At 34.4% G+C, this 19435-nt stretch overlaps 1 protein-coding gene across 7 annotated transcripts in view; it reads right to left on the bottom strand.

The window, feature by feature from the left end:
• Ccdc150 (coiled-coil domain containing 150) overlaps window positions 1-19435 on the bottom strand; it is a 107000-nt gene that overhangs the window by 39729 nt on the left and 47836 nt on the right. For 6 of the 7 annotated variants that reach the window (XM_048808223.1, XM_015481179.2, XM_048808222.1 and 3 more), the window contains 2 exons: window positions 10791-10904; window positions 7035-7118 (listed from right to left, as the gene is read on the bottom strand). The exons of the other annotated variant lie outside the window; for it this stretch is intronic. In XM_048808223.1, coding sequence (XP_048664180.1) covers window positions 7035-7118; window positions 10791-10904 — 198 coding nt within the window. The remainder of the gene's footprint in view (window positions 1-7034; window positions 7119-10790; window positions 10905-19435) is intronic. 7 annotated transcript variants of the gene reach the window in all.

Below are 19435 nucleotides of genomic sequence, written 5' to 3'. Positions count from 1 at the left end.
AAACAAACTCTTCTTAGGTTCAGGAATCAAACTGACCACAACACAATAATCTTGGGTGATTTTAACATACCTCTCTCACCACTGGATAGATTTTTCAAACAAAAATTGAATAAAGACACTACAGAACACAATAACATAATCAATAACTTAGACTTAACTAACATATAGAATATTTCAACCTGCGTCAAGTGGATACACGTTCTTCTCAGCAGCACTTGGGTCCTTCTCTAAAACAGACCATTGTGGGAAACCAACCTTACACGTGACTGAGTCACACTCCTCGGCTGGGTGCTGTGGCGCTCAGTTGCAAAAATGTGGCAGAGCTTTCCCCACCCTTCTTGGGTTCGAGGGCCGGTGTCTCGTGCATGGGTGTGTCTTGCTTTACCCGTGGGTGAAGCTATGCTCACCTGTTCCTTTGTAATATAACCCCTTGCTCTGTTTAGGATAGAATCTTCCTTGGAAGTGCCTTGTGTGTGTCCCCTTCTCTTACTGTGCTCTTGGGTGTGGCCTACCCAGGTGTCAGTCAACCTGCTGACAGTGGAAATCATGAAGATAGACTCAGCCCCCTGAAACCTGAACTCTTGCCTCATTTGAATAGCTTCTTCTCAATAAAAGGGGTCAGCACATGCTCTCGCTCTCTCTTCCTGCGGACCCTTAAGGTCAGAGGAGCCGTCACAGTGATCCCAAAGAAAAAGGTATTTGTGTCTCTTGTATGGTTATTTCGTGCAGCCCAGTCAGCCCAGTTTACCTGGAGTGACTCCTGAGCCTTTTAGTCGCGAAAACAGAAACCCGGCAGACCATATACTATGCCACAAAGCAACTCTTAGCAAATACAAAAAAGTAAAGATGCTATGATGCATTTTATCAGATCATAATGGAATGAAATTGAACATCAATTACAAAATAAAAAATAAAAATTTCTCCATTACCTGGAGGCTAAACAATATGCTACTAAATGAACAATGGGTTACAGAAGACATCAAGGAGGAGATTAAAAAATTCTTACAGGTAAATGAGAACACAGACACAACATATTAAAATCTCTGGGAAACTATGAAAGCAATACTAAGAGGAAAATTCATTGCATGGAGTTCATTCCTTAAAAGAAGAAAAAGTCAACAAATAAAATGACTTCACACTACATCTCAAAGCTCTAGAAAAAGAAAAACAAATCAGCAGCAAAAGCAGTGAAAGGCAAGAAATAATTAAAATTAGAGCTGAAATCAATGAAATCTAAACAAAAGAAACAACTGAAAAAATTGACAAAACAAAAAGTTGGTTCTTTGAAAAAATAAATAAAATTGACAGACCCTTAGCCACGCTAATGAAGAGAAGGAGGGAGAGAACTCAAATTACCAGCATACATGATAAAAAAGGTAATATCACAACAGACACCACAGAAATACAGAGGATAATTACAAATTATTTTGAAATCGTATACTTCAATAAAATAGAAGACATTGAAGGCATCGACAAATTTCTTAAGTCATACGATTTGTCCAGATTGAGCCAAGAAAATATACACAATTTAAACAGAGCAATATCAAGTGAGGAAATATAAGAAACCATCAAAAGCCTACCAACCAAGAAAAGCCCAGGACTGGATGGATACACAGCCGACTTCTACAAGACCTTTAAAGAAGAACTAATACAATATTCTTCAATTTACTTCAGGAAACAGAAAAAGAGGCAGTAATTCCAAACTCATTCTATGAGGCCAATATCACCCTGATCCCCAAACCAGGCAAAGACACATCAAAGAAAGAAAATTTCAGCCCAATATGTCTATTGAACATAGATGCAAAAATTCTCAATAATATTCTGGCAAATTGAATACAAAAACATATCAAAAAGATTGTGCACTATAATCAAAAGGATTCATCCCAGGGATACAAGGTTGGTTCAACATATGAAAATCAATAAATGTAATGCATCACATCAATAGACTTAAAGATAAGAATCATATGATCATCTCAATAGATGCAGAAAAAGCACTGAACAAAATACAGCACCCCTTTATGTTCAAAACACTAGAAAAAATGGGGATAACAGGAACATATGTCAACATTGTAACGGCTATCTACACTAAGCCTAAGATCAACATCATTCTAAATGGAGAAAAATTGAAGGCATTCCCTCTAAAAACTGGAACAAGATAGGGATGCCCTTTTTCACCACTTCTATTTAACATAGTTCTTAAAACACTGGCCAGATCAATTAGACGAAAGAATTCAAAGGGATATGTATAGACAAAGAACTTAAATTAGCACTATTTGCTGATGATATGATTCTATACCTAGAAGACCCAAAAAATTCCACCAGAACACTTCTAGAACTAGTAAATGAATTCAGCAAAGTAGCAGGATATAAAATCAACACCCATAAATGAAAGGCATTTCTGTGTATCAGTGACAAAGTCTCTGAGAAGGAAATGAGGAAAACTACCCCATTCACAATAGCCTCAAAAAAAAAAAAAGATTTGGGAAACAACTTAATGAAAGAGGTGAAAGATCTATACAATGAAAGCTACCAAACCCTAAAGACAGAAATCAAAGAAGACCTTAGAAGATGGAAAGATCTATCTTGCTCTTGGATAGGCAGAATTAATATTACCAAAATGACCATACTACCAAAAGCACTATACAGATTTAATGCAATTCTGATCAAAATTCCAATGGCATTCCTCATAGAATTAGAAAAAGCAATCATGAAATTCATCTGAAAAATAAGAGACCCAGAATGGCTAAAGCAATCCTTAGCAAGAAGAGTTAAGCAGGTGGCATCGCTATACCAGATCTTAAACTATACTACAGAGCAATAGTAACAAAAACAGCATGGTACTGGTAGACCAAGACCAAGACTGGTAGACCAATGGTACAGAATAGAGGACACAGAGACTAACCCACACAATTACAATTATTTTATATTAGACAAAGTTGCCAAGAACATGCATTGGAGAAAAGATAGCCTCTTCAACAAATGGTATTGGAAAAACTGGAAATCCATATGCAACAAAATGAAATTAAACCCCTATTTCTCACCATGCACAAAACTAAACTCAAAATGAATCAAGGACCTAGGAATTAAACCAGAGACTCTGCATCTAATAGAAAAAAAGTAGGCCCTAATTTTCGTCATGTGGGATTAGGCATCAACTTCCTTAATATGACTCCTATAGCTTAAGAATTAAAACCAAGAATCAATAAATGGGATGGAACCAAACTAAAAAGTTTCTTCTCAGCAAAAGAAACAATCTGTGAGGTAAAGAGAGAGCCCACATCCTGGGAGCAAATTTTTTCCCCTCACACATCAGATAGTTCTTTATATACCCTAGAGATTAGTGCTGTATCTGACGTCAGGATAATATACACAATTTAGACAGACCAATCAAATGATGAAATAGAAGATGCCATCAGAAGCCTATCAACCAAGAAAAGCCCAAGATTGGATAGATACACAGCCAAATTCTACAAGACCTTTAAAGAAGAACTAATAGGGTATATAAAGAACTTAAAAAAATAAACACCAAAAGAACAAATAACCTGATCAATAAATGGGCCAAGGACCTGAACAGACATTTCTCAGAAGAGGATATACAATCAATCAACAAATATATGAAAAAATGCTCATCATCTGTAGCAATCAGAGAAATGCAAGTCAAAACTACTCTAAGATATCATCTCACTCCAGTCAGAATGGCAGCTATTATGAAGACAAACAACAATAAGTATTGGCGAGGATGTGGGGAAAAAGGTACACTCATACATTGCTGGTAGGACTGCAAATTGGTACAGCCAATATGGAAAGCAGTATGGAGATTCCTTGGAAAATTGGGAATGGAACTACCATTTGACCCAGCTATCCCTCTTCTCGGACTATACCCAAAGGACTTAAAATCAGCATACTACAGGGACACAGCCACATCAATGTTTATAGCAGTGCAATTCACAATAGCTAAATTGTGGAGCTAAACTAGATGCCCTTCAGTGGATGAATGGATAAAAAAAATGTGGTATATATACACAATGGAATTTTACTCAACAATAAAAGAGAATAAAATCATGGCATTTGCAGCTAACTGGATGGTGTTGGAGAAGATAATGCTAAGTGAAGTTAGCCAATCCCCAAAAAACAAATGCTGAATGTTTTCTCTGATAAAAGGAGGCTGACTCATAGTGGAGTAGGGAGGGGGAGCATGGAAGGATTAGATGAATTCTAGATAGGGAAGAGGGGTGGGAGGGGAAGGGAGGGGGCAGGGGATCAGCAAGAATGGTGGAATGTGACATTATCCAAAGTACACGTATGAAGAATCAAATTGGGTGTCAACATACTTTATATATAAACAGAAACATGAAAAATTGTGATATATTTGTATACTAAGAATTGTAATGCAAAAAAGTACATGTATAAAGGCATGGATTGGCGTGAACATATTCTATATACAAAGATATGAAAAATTGTACTCTATATGTGTAATAAGAATTGTAATGCATCCCACTGTCGTGTATTTAAAAAAATAAAATCAATAATACTAAAAAAATAGAAAAAAAAGAAATGGAAAGGAACTCTTCTTTAGACTGTTTATAATGCAAATATTCTAAAATAATACAATTAAAATTCCTAGGTTTTTTCCCTTCAATATATACTGTAAATTCGAAATACAGTAGGACATACCAATAACCTTAGCTTATTTATAGTTTGAAATGAGCTTCAGCATTAACCCATTATGTCCCGTCATTCTATATGTAGTTTTTATACAGGGCCCTATATATGGAATGCCGGGACATAATAGGTTAAAACAACAGGAATGGTCAAAGTTATGCATTTTAATAAATGTATGAAAATAGACTTAAGAACTGATAATTTCAATATAGCATATTTTTTTCTTTTAAGGCCTTTATCTAATATTCATATAATGGTACAACATGCATGCAGCAATGCAAAACAAAGAACCAGCACGACAAATATGAATAATAAAACTCACTACTAAGATGTTGGGTTAAAGAAGCAGGACATTAAAAAGTATGTATTGTGTGATTATGTGAAGTGAAAGCATAGGTAAAATTAATCTGAGGTGTTGGAAGTCAGGATGGTAATTAACCATGTTGGGGATAGTTATTGGAAGAAGGTTCTGGATGTTGGGAATGTGCCGTTTCTTGATCTGAGTGTTAATTTTAATTTGTAAAAAGTTCATCAGGCTGGGTCCCATGTTCTTTTCAGTATATACATTATAGTTCAAGAAAAAGTTTACTAAAACATAAAACAAACCCTTATCTAATCTGTAAATTAAGTTCACAATTGCAGTTGCTTACAAGGGCCAGTCTGCTAACATGTTTGAATCCAGGTGTTGATGTAAGTGATGCAACCAATGGCAGATTATTGCAAGGCTAAGCGACTCAAACTGGCACGTTTAAAAATGATTTTATAAAGTGTTGGAACTCTTTCAGACATATATGATAATATCCCATCTACCCATCATTCAAATTAAAATAAAATATTACCAGATCAATTGAAACCTCTGGACTGGGTGTGTAGCTCAGTGGTAGAACACTTGCCTGACTTCAGGCCCTAGGTTTGATCCTAATATCTCCCCTGACACACACACACAAAACAAACAAACAAACAAAAAAAACCCACCAATCCTGTAGCACCCATTCTAACCCAATCTCCCCCTCATCCTAGAGTTAATTACAATGCTGGATTTGGATTTGGTATTCATCATTCTCAGTTTAAAAATCTTACTATATATGTATCTCTAAATAGTATATAGTATGAGATTCATCCATGTTAACATATGTAACTCTAATGCACCTGTTTAATATATCTGTATATACACTGCTTTTAAAACTGGCATAACTACTTTTAGGAGAAATCCAGTAAATCTTAAGATACTATATGACCACTAATTTAGATAATCTTTTGGATACGAGTACATGAGATATTTAGAAGAATTCATCATATCAGCATCTGGGGAGCTTTAAAAAGTATCAGAGTTTAGACTAGCCCCTAAAATTCTGTCTTAGTTGCTCTGGGTTGGAATTCTAGACATGGGGATTTTTTATTCTTACATTTTACTAAGAAAAAACTGAACATACAGAAAATTTGACAGAATTTTACTAAGAGCATGCTTTAGGGTCCACCAACCAAATTCAACCATTATTTTTTGTTTTTACTTATCACATATCTATCCATCTATCATTCTCCCTATCAATCCATTAATGTATTTTATTCCCTAGGATGCATTTAAAAAAAGTGGCAAACATGATGCACGTTCCAGAGCTCAGACATCTTAAACTCTCCCTAGGTGATGATGATGTGTACTAGGCTTAGAACAACTGATGTAGACATTGGTGTTTCCACTGCAGTGGGCTAAAGACAAGCTTAGTCACATCTATAGCAAGCTTTTGCTCCAAAGATGGGCGGGCCAAGCTTCTCTTCCAGTACTAACTTCCCCATGCCCCGAGACAGCGGCAGGAAGAGCCGCCCAATGGTGAGCCCTGCTGACCCTCATGATCATTACCCACCAATCAGAAAGCACCCTGTGCCAATACCCTGCTGTGTTGAACCGCCCCCGGCTCTAAAATGTGCAAAGCTGCTCCTCAATAGGTAGATGCCATGGGGGTAAAATGCACAATCAGAAAAAGAACAGTATCATCACTTTCACTTAAGTCTATTCTATTGTCTCTGAGGCCCAATTGTCAGAGTTATTTCTTTTTAGATGTTTTATAAAAATTCATGAAAAAAAGAAAGCATAGGACCTCTATATTTTCAGTGAGTGATGAGGCATAAAATAACTACAGTAAGTCTTCAAATCATCACAAAATTTGTAAAGATTGTCACTGCATTAGGCTTCAGTATTATGTGAGTTGAATATGAACAGAAGTCATCTGGATATTAAGGAAGCCACAAACAGGGAGGTTCAAAGACTACAGAATTAGTAAACAATAGGGTAGGTCTTCTAAAAATCCAGCAATATTTAGTTTTACAATTAGTATCTTTAAAATTCATATAAAATATGAAAATAAATCTCATACCTGGAGTTTTCCCTTTTCATAGGCCAGTTTATTTTTACTCTCAGTAATTTTTCCCAAGACATTTTCCACCTTTTGCTCAGCAAGCTGATAATGTAAACACAGGTATCAGTACCTCTTGGCATAGAAAGGAATAAGCATTTTCTTTTGGGGAAAAAAAAGTACTAGTACACTTACTACTTCCATAGTATTAAGATCAAGATTCATATTTATTTGTTATTGCTGCCTTCTAGTCTCTCCCTAGATAACTGGTCTCAGTGCTAACAAGCAACACATAAGGAGACTTGCTGATTAAAGTATAGAGCCTTAAGAGCCCCAGAGTTTGTTGTTCCTTGTACATTGCTGTTGTTGTTATTTTGCTATGTTAGTTATTTCTTAGCTGTGATCCAAGCCAGATATGGTGTGGTTATATCAGTGGTTGCAGGTACTCTACCACCAAGGGTACTCTAACACTAAGTTACATTCCCAGCCCCTTTAATTTTTTATTTTGAGTCAGTATCTCATTAAGTTGCCCAGACTGTCCTAGGATTTGTAATCCTCCTGCCTCAGCATCCTCACTTGCTGGAATTACAGGTGTATGCCACTATGGCTTGCTATAATTTCTTTTCAAAGATTAAAAAAAAATCTATGTGTTGCTCCCACTAAAAGAAAGTATTTTTCTAAAAGCAATGAGACAACTAAAATATTGGTTTCAAAATAATCTAAGGTAGATGGACTGGGGTTGTGGCTCAATAGAGCACTGGCCTGGCATGTGTGAGACACTGGGTTCGATCTTGAGCACCCACATACAAATAAATAAATAAAGACATTGTGTTCATTTACAACTAAAAAAAAATTTAAAAATAACCTAAGGGAAATGAAGTGTGTTATTAATGATATCATAAAATTAGCTAGTCATTAACTAACATTCTGTTTGTGAAAGATATACAGCCCCTTTTTCTATTTTGGAAACTATGATCCAAAAATCATTCCATAAATGAAACATAGTTTAGGATTATATTTTGACCAACTCTTCAGTCACAAATAAGTTATGAGGTCAATATGTTACAAAAATAAAACTACAACAAAAAACTTCATTATTTAAAAGTCAGTTTCAAGTTCTATAAATTAAGTTTTCCCAATGTGCTATAAAGTATACAGCATATTAAAAAATAAGAACTAGATACAACCTAAAATATGATTGCTATAACAAATATAAAACATTCAAAAATAACTTCATTTATCTTCTTGGAATATGGAAAGGTTTTTTTGGGGGGGGTTGTTTTGTTTTAATAATATAGATGATCTTGGTCTCCTGTAAAAGGGGTCCAGGAAGTTTATAAACATGGCACTTTTTTCCCCTCAATAAAATTCCCTTTTATGCAAAGGGATAGAGAAATTCTATTAATATTTAAATACACTTTAAAGATAATTATTTCCCCTTTTTGCCACCAAAGAGAATGCCAACATAATAAGTAAAGACTAAATAAAGTCAAAATGTAACAACATTTGACACAGGGTCACTTATTTAAAATCATGACAAAGAGAATTGTTACCAGTTGCTAAGGCACTTACTTATTGTTTACAGATTATTTAAATAGGCCCTCTACTTTAATCAATCAGAGACTGGAAATTAGAAACTACTTAAATGAGTGAACACCTTGGATTCTGAGTTGTACAAAGAAAAATGTCAATGTTTAGATTATATCTTTCAATTCAGAAACACAAGGATATTGCAGGAACAACCACAGAAGAATTATCTTAAGATATGAAAGGTAGGTTGTCATGGATCCACAGTGCTATGGTTTGTGATCTGGAATGCTCCCCAAAGGCCCATGTGTTGAAGGCTTGGTCACCAGCTAGTGGCATTAATGGGAAGTGTTGGAACCTTTAGGAGGTAGGAGCTAGTGGAGGGAAGTTAGGTCACTGGGAGTGTGCCCAATGAAGTGGCTACTGTGAACCTGGCCCTTCCTGTCTCTTTTTGCTTTCCAGCCATGAAGAGGTAAGTAACTCTTCTGCCATATGTACTGCCTTGCCACAGACCCAAAGCAATAAGCCAACTAACCATGGACTAAAATCTCTAAAATGGTGATCCAAAATAATTTTTTTCTCCTTTAAGTTGATTATCTCAAGTATTTTGTCATAGTGATGGAAAGCTAACACAAAGAGTAAGTCACAAAACACTTTCTAAAAATATGTATGTATGTATATGTGTGTGTATTTTTTTTTCTTTTTGTGGTCTTGGGGATCATATCCAAAACCTTATGCATCTAGGCAGGTGTTCTACCAAGGAGCCATCCTAGCCCTAAAATAATTTTTTGAACTATAAAAAAGTTAGCAGACACTGTTGAAAGAATATATAAAATGAATGAGATATTGGCATATAAAGTAACTTTATAGGCAGAATTTAAGCAAGAATTTTAGTGAAAATATGACATAGGCCTCAGCAGCAGATTGAACCAACTTTGATACAGTTGAATTTCAAATCATTAAAGTTCTATTGCATAGGGAACTGTATTTCTATTTGGTGCTACTATTTAACAATGTGTGGTTAAAATGCAAAAGAGAAGTAGGGAACAATCATTCAACTTGAGTTCAGGAATAGTAACTTTCCTACTATATTTGGATTTTTTCTTACTGTAGTTGCCTGCTTAACTGCCTGTGGTAATGGACTTAAATTGCATTATCACTGAAGACTAAAGTGGCAAAAATAAACCTAATATTAGAATATGTGAAAGAAAAAGGAGAGAGAATAATATTTATTCATGTATACTACATGTAAGGGCTCATGATGGGCAATTAGCACTCAAGATGACAATCCTTACAGCCTGGCCAGATATGCGACTGACTCTGTACTTTATTTGATCAATGTTTCCTAATATGCATTAGGCATTATGCTAGAAGAAAGGAGTATAAAGGTGGATGGATAACTTCTATTCTTTTATTAGAAGAGATTGAAAGTAGATACATAAAGAGGTTAGTTTCTAATCAATGTGGTAATTATTCTAACCCTCTCTGCATTGAAGGTTAAAGATCATAGCCCCAAATTGAAACCTAGGCTTAAAATCCATGAAAATGTAAGATAATTTACTTAGTTTATATAAATTCTTCTTAGTTGAAGTAATCAGCAGTTTACGACAGGCTTAAAATTTAGTTCATATAAGAGACTCATATCAGGACTTTATATGAAAATTTTCAAAACTGATTTGCATGTTATAAAAATAACAACTAATTCCTTTTCAAGTATTCAAAAACACAAAAATTATTATAAGAAAAATTATTAACTTGTTAACAGAATGATCATCTCTTTAATTCCCCCCACTTAGAGATGTTTTAAGAACTCTACCATTTATTTATAATGAACTAACATCATCAAATATCTTCTAGAAAACAGATATATTACTTATTACATAATGGAAGAAACTGACAGGGGAAAACACAAGTTTCTTCCTCAATTTATGGGAGAGAAAATATTTTGAAACATCAGCTATAGTTGTGCTTTTTAGATTATACATCATCTGTGTAGGTGGTCATTTAGTAACTACCTTAAATTCTTGCTTTCTTAAATCTTCTATTGTTTGAAAACTGCAGATATGTCTGCCATATTTATCCCATTATTCAGGATTTATGATAATTACTAATACATGCACACACGCGCGCGCACACACACACACACACACACACATACACACACCAGAGAAAACCTATCTCCTGACTTTGGATTTTTAAAAAACTCATTAGTCATTATTTTCTAACTCAGACTGACCTTTTCATACCCACCCCATGGTATTCAGACGTGGCTCGCTGAAGTTCCAGAGAAGCTATTTGATCTGCCAGGTTCTTATTTTCTTCTACTAATGCCTGCAGATTTTGGTTTAATGCATTTATGTCTGCCTTTGAAAAATAAGAGGAGAAAAGAAACTATTTATGCCATATCCATAAATATAACCTTATTTCTAAAATGACAGTTCTAACTTGTGCAAATGTTCAAGTAGCTCGTGCAAATGTTCCTCGAGTCTAAGTGTGGAGATTTGACAAGTCAGTCTGATAGCTCTATGGTGTTCTAAACAGTTTGTGTTTTTATTTTCTTTTTAATTCTTTCTGCTTTACTAGTTGTCTTCAGTAGGAGGGTTACCCCACATGATACAGCTTACCTTTACTAGAAGTGAAAGTCCTCCTGGTACTTAGTATTTGCTTAAAGATTAATTTGAGCTTATGAATGTAGATGCAGAAATCCTCAATGAAATATTAGTAAAACGAATCCAGCAATATTCAAAAAAGGATATAAGACCTATGTGGTTATCCTGGTAAAGTTAGTTGAATATTCATCATCAATTAGTACCATCTACCACATCAATAAATTACAGAAGAAAAACTATTCGACCATCTCAATAAAGAATAAGCATTTCAAAAAAAATTCAACACTGATACATAATTTAGATATTAACAAACTAGAAGTGAAACAATCACTTCTACCTGATTAAAACATACCTACAAAAATCCTACAGTTGATATCATTCTTAATAGTGAAAGATTAATTGCCACCTCCCCTGCCAAGACTGGGAAAAAGACACGGATATCTACTCTCACTATTTCTATTCAGCATTATAAGGAGGCCATAGCTGTTGCAATAAAGCAAGAAAAAGTAATAAAAACCATTCATACTGAAAAGGCAGAAATAAAGAGCTGGGCATGTAGCTCAGTGGAAAGTACATACCATGTAAAAAATAATCTAAAAAAAATGAAATGACTACGCTAGTATTAGACATTAAGATTGAAAATTGGTGAGATAAATGAGTATATTAAAATACTCTCATCCAGAATATTTATAAATATATTCATTTAACAACAGAATCCAAAAATATATGAAGCCCAAAATGACAGAGTTGAAAGGAGAAATAATTTATTTAAGCATAACTGGAAATTTCAATATCCCACCTATGAATAACTGATAAAACAACTAGACAAAAGATCAATGAGGAAATAGAAAACTTGTACAACACTATAAACTAAATAGACCTAACAAAACATCTAGAGAATAATCCTCCAACAAGAGCAGAATATACATTTTTTAAAAGTGCTTATAAAACATTCTCCATAAAACAACTCTCAATAAATTTAAAAGAACCAAAATGATGCTAAGTATGTCCTCCAACCATAGTGGAATAAAACTGAAATCAATAAAACAGAGAAATCTGGGAAATTCACATATATAAGGAAATAAACAAAGTTTTAAACAACCAATAGGTTAAAAAAGAAATCTCAAGGGAAGTTAAAGAATAATTTGAAACGAATAAAAAACACAAGATAACAAAACTCCTGGTATGCAGTCCAGAGAAGAAAGTTGATAGCTATAAATGCCTATATTTTTTTAAAAAGAGTACTTCTCAAAGCATTAACCTAAGCTTATCTTAGAAAACTAGAACAAAAAAAGAACAAGTTAAAGACAGAAGATGCAAATAATAAATATTAGAACATAAATAAAGAAGAGAAAAACAATAAAGAACATTAATAAAGCCTAGATGAAACAGTTGACTAAGCTAATCAAGAAAAAAAAAGAGAACACAAATTACTAAAATTAGCAGTAAATCTTGTACGTCAATGTTCATAGAAGCATTATTCACAATAACCAAAAGATAGAAACCATTCACAAGTCTATCAACTGCTGAATGGGAAAGCAAAATGCAGCATATATATATAGCATATATATATATATATATATTTTTTTTTTAAATATTATGCAGCCTTTAAAAGGAAGGGAATTCTGGCATATGCTACAGCATGAATGAACTTTGAAAGTATTATGCTAAGTGAAACAAACCAGACACAAAAGGACAGATGTTGGGTAATTCATATGTTCAGTATCTGGAAGAGGTCAACTCATGGAGACTGAAAGGAGAACAGAGGTTGTTGGGGTCTTCGGGGAGGGGCATTATAGTTTAATGGGTACAGAGTTTCTGTTGGATGTTGTAAAAGTTCTGGAAATGAACAGCGGTGCTGGTGGCACAACATTGTGAATGTCTTTAATGTCATTGAATTGTATACTTAAAAAGGGTTAAATGGTAAATTTTATGTGGTGTGTGTTTTATCACAATTTGTTTTAAACTATAAAAACAAAGAACAGATTGCCAGGGACTAAGGATAAAGCAGAATGAGGGAATTTGGGCAGAGGAGGGGTGATGGAACTATTCTGTATCTTCATTGTCTTAATGGTCACATGACTATTCTTTTATCCAAATGCAAAGAACTGTGTATCAAAAAGAATGAATTTTACTCCGTGTAAATTTAAAAATGCTTTTTAAAAAGATAGAGGTGCTCCTAAATAAATAAATAAATAAAATTAGCAGTAAAATAAAGGACATTACTACAGAATGAAGGAAAAAAAATAAAGGACTATTCCAATCAACTGCATACCAACAAGTTAGGCAGCCTAGATGAAACAGAAAAATTCTTAGAATATGTAATCTACCGAAAGTGACAAAAGAAAAACAAATCTAAAGAGACCTACAAGATGCTAAATCAGCAATAATTTAAAACAGAAGAACAATAACAAAAAAAATCTCTGAACCAGATGATTTTCAGTGATAAATGTTACAAAACTCTAGAAGAAGAATTAATACCAACTGCATAAACTCTCACAAAAACAGAAAAATACACTTACCAATCATTTTAGAAGGCCAATATTGTCAAACAAAATTGACATTACAAAAGAAAAGAAAGCCACAGAACAATATCATTATGAATGAATACAAATGGAAAAAAAATCTCAACAAAATACTAGAAAGCCAAATCCAACAAGATACAAATAGCCTTATTCATCATGAAGTTTATCTAAGCTTCATTAATGTAATCTTAGTTAAGAATTTAAAATCAATGTAATTGCATTCTTCAGCTTTTTGTCAGTGTGACAAAATACCTGACAGAAACCAACTTTAAGGAGGAAAGATCTATTTTGGCTAACAGTTTGAGAGGATTCAATCCATGGTCACTTGCCTCCATTGTTTCTGGGTCTGTGATAAGACAGGACCACCATGGCAGGGAGCATGGTGAAGCAAAGCTGCTCACTTCCTGGCAGCCAGGAAGTAGAGAAGGGGTGGGTAAGGACCAGGGACAAAATAAGCCCTTCATAGTCATGACCCCATGACCTTCTTCCTCTAATTAGGCTCCAACTTTCAAATGTTTCTGCCACATTTCAACAGTACCATCAGCTGAAACTAAGCCTTTAGCAAATGACTTTTCAGGAACATTTAAGACCCAAACCTTAAGTTTTAATGTACCATAGTAATAGAATAAAAGAAAAAGTCCACAAGATTATCTCAATGAACTTAGAAAAACTATTTGACAAAATTCAGCATACTTTCATGGCAAAAATTCCCAACAAATGAAGAATAGAAGGAGATTTCCTCATTTTTATAAAAGTGTCTACAAAAAAAAAAAAAAGCAAAAAACACACACAGCTAACATGATCTTAATGTCAACAAGCTAAAAGTTTTCAACTAACAACAGGAACAAGACAAGAATGTCTGCTCTAAACCATTTCTTTCTTTTTTTTTTTTAAAGAGAGAGAGAGAGAGAGAATATTTTTTAATGTTTATTTTTTTTAGCTTTTTGGCAGATACAACATCTTTGTTTGTATGTGGTGCTGAGGATCGAACCAGGGCCGCATGCATGCCAGCGCACTACCGCTTGAGCCACATCCCCAGCCCCTGCTCTAAACCATTTCTATTCAACACTGTACTGGAGGTTCTAGTCAAGGCAATTATATAAGGCAAAGAAATAAAAGCAGCAAAATTTGAAATAATAAATGAAGAGAAAACTCAAATTACTAAAATACAAGATGAAAAAGGAAATATCACAAAGAACATGCTTGAAATACAGAGGATAATTAGACTATTTTGAAAATTTACATTCTAATAAAATAGAAAATATCAAAGACATCGACAAATTTCTAGAAACATATGACCTACTCAAACTGAATGAGGAGGTCATACAAGATTTAAACAGATCAGTTTCAAATCATGAAATAGAAAACCAACATCAAAAGCCTACCAACCAAAAAAAGCCCAGGACCAAATGTATTCTCAGTCAAATTCTACAAGATTTTCAAAGAAGAATTAACACCAATACTCCTCAAAGTATTCCATGAAATAGAAAAGGAGAGAACCCTTCCAAATTTATTCTATGAGGCTAAAATCACCAATACCAAAACCAGACAAAGACAAATCAAGGAAAGAAAACTTCAGACCAATATCCCTGATGAACACAGATGAAAAAATACTCAATAAAATTCTGGCAAATTGCATACAAAAACATATTAAAAAGATATTGCACCACGATCAAGTGAGATTCATTCCAGGGATGCAGAGGTGGTTCATATATGGAAATCATTAAACGTATTTCATCATATTATAGACTTACAAACAAGAATCATGTGATCATCTCAATAGATGCAGAAAAAGCATTCAACAAAATACAGCACACCTTCATGTTCAAAACAATATAAAAACTAGGGACAGCAGGAACATACCTTGACATTGTAAAAGCTATATATGCTAAACCAAAGGCCAGCATCATTCTAAAGGGAGAAAAATTGAAAGCATTCCTGCTAAAAACTGGAGTAAGACAAGGATGTCCTCTTTCACCATTTCTGTTCAATATCATCCTTGAAACTCTAGCCAGAGCAATTAAAGGGATACAAATAGGTAAAGAAAAACTCAAACTATCACTATTTGCAATGACATGATCCTGTACCTACAAGATCCAAAAAATACCACCAGAAAACTTCTAGAACTAATAAATGAATTCAGCAAAGTAACAAGATATAAAATCAACACCCATAAATCAAATGCATTCCTATACATCAGCAATGAATCCACTGAAAGAGAAATTAGAAAAACTAATCCATTCATAATAGCCTCAAAATACAAACAAACAAACAAACAAACAAAAACCTGAGAATCAATCTAACAAAAGAGATGAAAGACCCCTACAATGAAAACTACATAACACTAAAGAAAGAAATTGAAGAAACCTCAGAAGATGGAAAGATCTCCCATGCTCCTGGATAGGTAGAGTTAATATTGTCAAAATGGCCATCCTACCAAAAGTGTTATACAGATTTAATTCCATTCCTATTAAAAATACCAATGAAAATTCTTCATAGAAATAGAAAAAACAATCATAAAATTTATTTGGAAAAATAAGAGACCCAGAATAGCTAAAGCAATCCTCAGCAAAAGTGAAGCAGGAAGCAAAACATACCAGACATTAAACTATACTACAGAGCTATAGTAACAAAAATGGCATGGTATTGGCACCAAAATAGACTTGTAGACCAATGGTACAGAATAGAGGACACAGAGACAAACCTACATAAATACGGTTATCTCATACTGGACAAGGGTGCCAAAAATATCCACTGGAGAAAAGACAGGCTATTCAACAAATGGTGCTGGCAAAACTGACAAATTAAATTAAACCTCTATTTCTCACCCTGCACAAAAAATTAACTCGAAGTGGATCAAAGACTTAGGCACTAGAACAGAGACCCTGCAGCTATTCGGAACAAAAAGGCTGAAATATTCACCACGTCAGTCTAGGAGATGATTTCCTTAACAGGATTCCTAAAGAACAAGAAGTAAAATCAAGAACCAATAAATGGGATGGGTTCAAACTAACAAGCTTCTTCTCAGCAAAGGACACATTTAATAATGTCAGGAGAGAGCCTACAGATTAGGGGAAAAAACTTTACCACATGCACCTCCAATAAAGCATTAATCTCTAGGATATATAAAGAACTTAAAATACTTAACACCAAAAACCCCAAATAACCCAGTCAATAATGGGCTAAAGAACTGAACTGACACTTCTCAGAAGAAGAAATACAACTGATCAACAAATATATAAAAAAATTTTCAACATCTTGAGCAATTAGAGAAATGCAAATCAAAACTACTCAAAGTTTTCTCATTCCTGTCAGAATGGCACTATCAAGAATACAGTCAAGAATAAATGTTTGCGAGGATGTGGTGAAAAGTCACCCTCAAACATTGCTGGTGGGACTGCAAATTGCTGCAACCACTATGGAAAGCAGTATGGAAATTCCTCAGAAATTGGGACTGGAACCACCATTTGATCCAGCTAAGCTACTTCTTGATTTATACCCAAGGGACTTAAAATCAGCATACTATAGTGACGTAGCCACATCAAAGTTTATAGCAGCTCAACTCACAATAGCTAGACTATGGAACCAATCAAGATGTCTCTCAATAGATGAATGGATAAAGAAAACGTGGTATATATACTCAATGGAATACTATTCAGCTTTAAAGAAGAGTGAAATTAGGGCATTTGACAGTAAATGGTTGGAGTTGGAGAATATCATGCTAAGTGAAATAAGCCAATCCCACAAAACCAAAAGCCGAATGTTTTCTCTAATATGTGGATGCTAATTCACAATAAAGCGGGGGGCATTAGGGAAGAAAAGTGTTACCTTAAATTAGGTAGAGGGAAGTAATGGGAGGGGAGGGGTAGGGATATGGGGATAGGAAAGATAGTAGAATGAAACAGACATTATTACTGTAGGTATATATGTGACTACATGACCAATATGATTCTACAACATGTACACTCAGAAAAATGAGAAATTATATCCCATCTATGTATGATATATCAAAGTGCATAAATGCATTCTACTATCATATATAACTAATTAAAACAAATAAAAATTTTTTAAAAGAATAAAGTAAAATTACTTGTGTTTCTTTGTATCTATAAAATATACAACTTATTGTATAAGATTGAAATATTCCCCAAATTGACCTATACATTCAATGATTCCAACTTCCTTTTCTTTTTTGATATCAGGGATTGAACTCGGAGGTGCTTTATCACTGAGCTATATCCCCAACAGTTTATTTTTATTTTGAGACAGGGTTTGCTAAGTTTCTAAGGACTTCACCAAGTTGCTGAGGCTAGCCTCTAATATGCAATCCTCCTGCCTCAGCCTCTTGAGTCACTGGGATTACAGGTGTGCTCTTCCACACCTGGCATGGAAAGGCTGATTCTAAATTGATATGGAAATGTAAGGAATCAGAACAGCCAAAACAATCCTGAAAAAAAAAAATTAGAATACTTGCACATCTTGATGTCTAACCTTCCTATAAAACTATAGTAATCAATACTGTATGGTACTGGCATAAGAATGGACAATGTAAGAAAACTGGAAGTCCATGAATGAAGACATACCTCTATGATTGATTTTGACAGGAAGCCAAGACTATCCAATAGAAAGAATCATCTTTTCTACAGATGGTTCTAGAACAACTGAATATCCAAAGGCAAAATAATGCATGAATCCCTCTCTTATACCATACACAAAATTAACTCAAAATCACAGATCCAAATGTAATAAGTAAAACTAAAAAAAAAGTTTAAATTAAAAAAGCTAGTCTAAAAGTCTTTGTGACTTGGATTAGGCAAATATTTCTCAAAGTGATAAAATAAAGTTACCTTGACCTAGCAGTTAAACTCCAAGGATATATATAAGACAACTAAAAATATGGGTCATGAAAAAATTGAGTATAAATGTTCATAGAATTATTAATATCTCAAAAATGGAAACAACCTGAATGCCTATCAACTGATAGATTTTTTAAAAAGGTACTAGAACAATCAGCTATCCATCTGAAATTAGAATGAACCTTAAAATAGACCTTACATGATATGCAAAAATTAAGTCAAAATGGATAATAGGTGTAGGGAGCCACAATGAAGGACCATACCCTTCCAGTCTTGATGCCTCAGATTCTGACCAACCACTGCATTCACTATGGCTTGGGTGGGGTCTGGCTCAGATATCAAGGGGTCATCTTTGTGGGATGGGCCCCTAGGGCGAAGTTACACTCATCTGTCCGCCCCCTTTTTTTTTTTCCTTTGGATACAACTTTGTCAGAATAAGAGTCCTCCGGATAAAAGCTCACTTCTGAACGTGCTGTCCCTCTTGCCGGCCTCTTGTGACTTTCTCTTGCTCTCCCTTTTGGGGAGCCTGAGGCCAAGAGGAGGGAAACTGTCCTGAAGCTTATGTAAAGGTAAATTTTGTCTGATTTATCTGGTGTCCCTGCAAATTCACACAAGCCATCTTAAGTTCAGCTGCCTGCACTGGTCAGGGGCAGCAAATAGGTCTAATGATAAACTGTAAGACTTCTAGAGGAAAACAAATAACATCTTGGTCATCTTAGGACAGGCAAAGCTTCTTAGAGATGATATGAAAAAGTATGGTCCAGGGCTGGGGTTGTGGTTCAGTAGTAGAGCACTTGCCCAGCACATGTAAAGCACTGGGTTCAATCCTCAGCAATATATATATATATATATATATATATATATATATATATCTATATATATATATATCTCTTTTTAAAAAAAGC

The sequence above is a fragment of the Marmota marmota genome, unplaced genomic scaffold (assembly GCF_001458135.2).
Source record: "Marmota marmota marmota unplaced genomic scaffold, marMar, whole genome shotgun sequence".
In the NCBI taxonomy this organism is placed as follows: Eukaryota; Metazoa; Chordata; class Mammalia; order Rodentia; family Sciuridae; genus Marmota; species Marmota marmota.
Note: the sequence above shows the minus strand (reverse complement) of the source record. Positions and strands in the feature narration are given on the sequence as shown.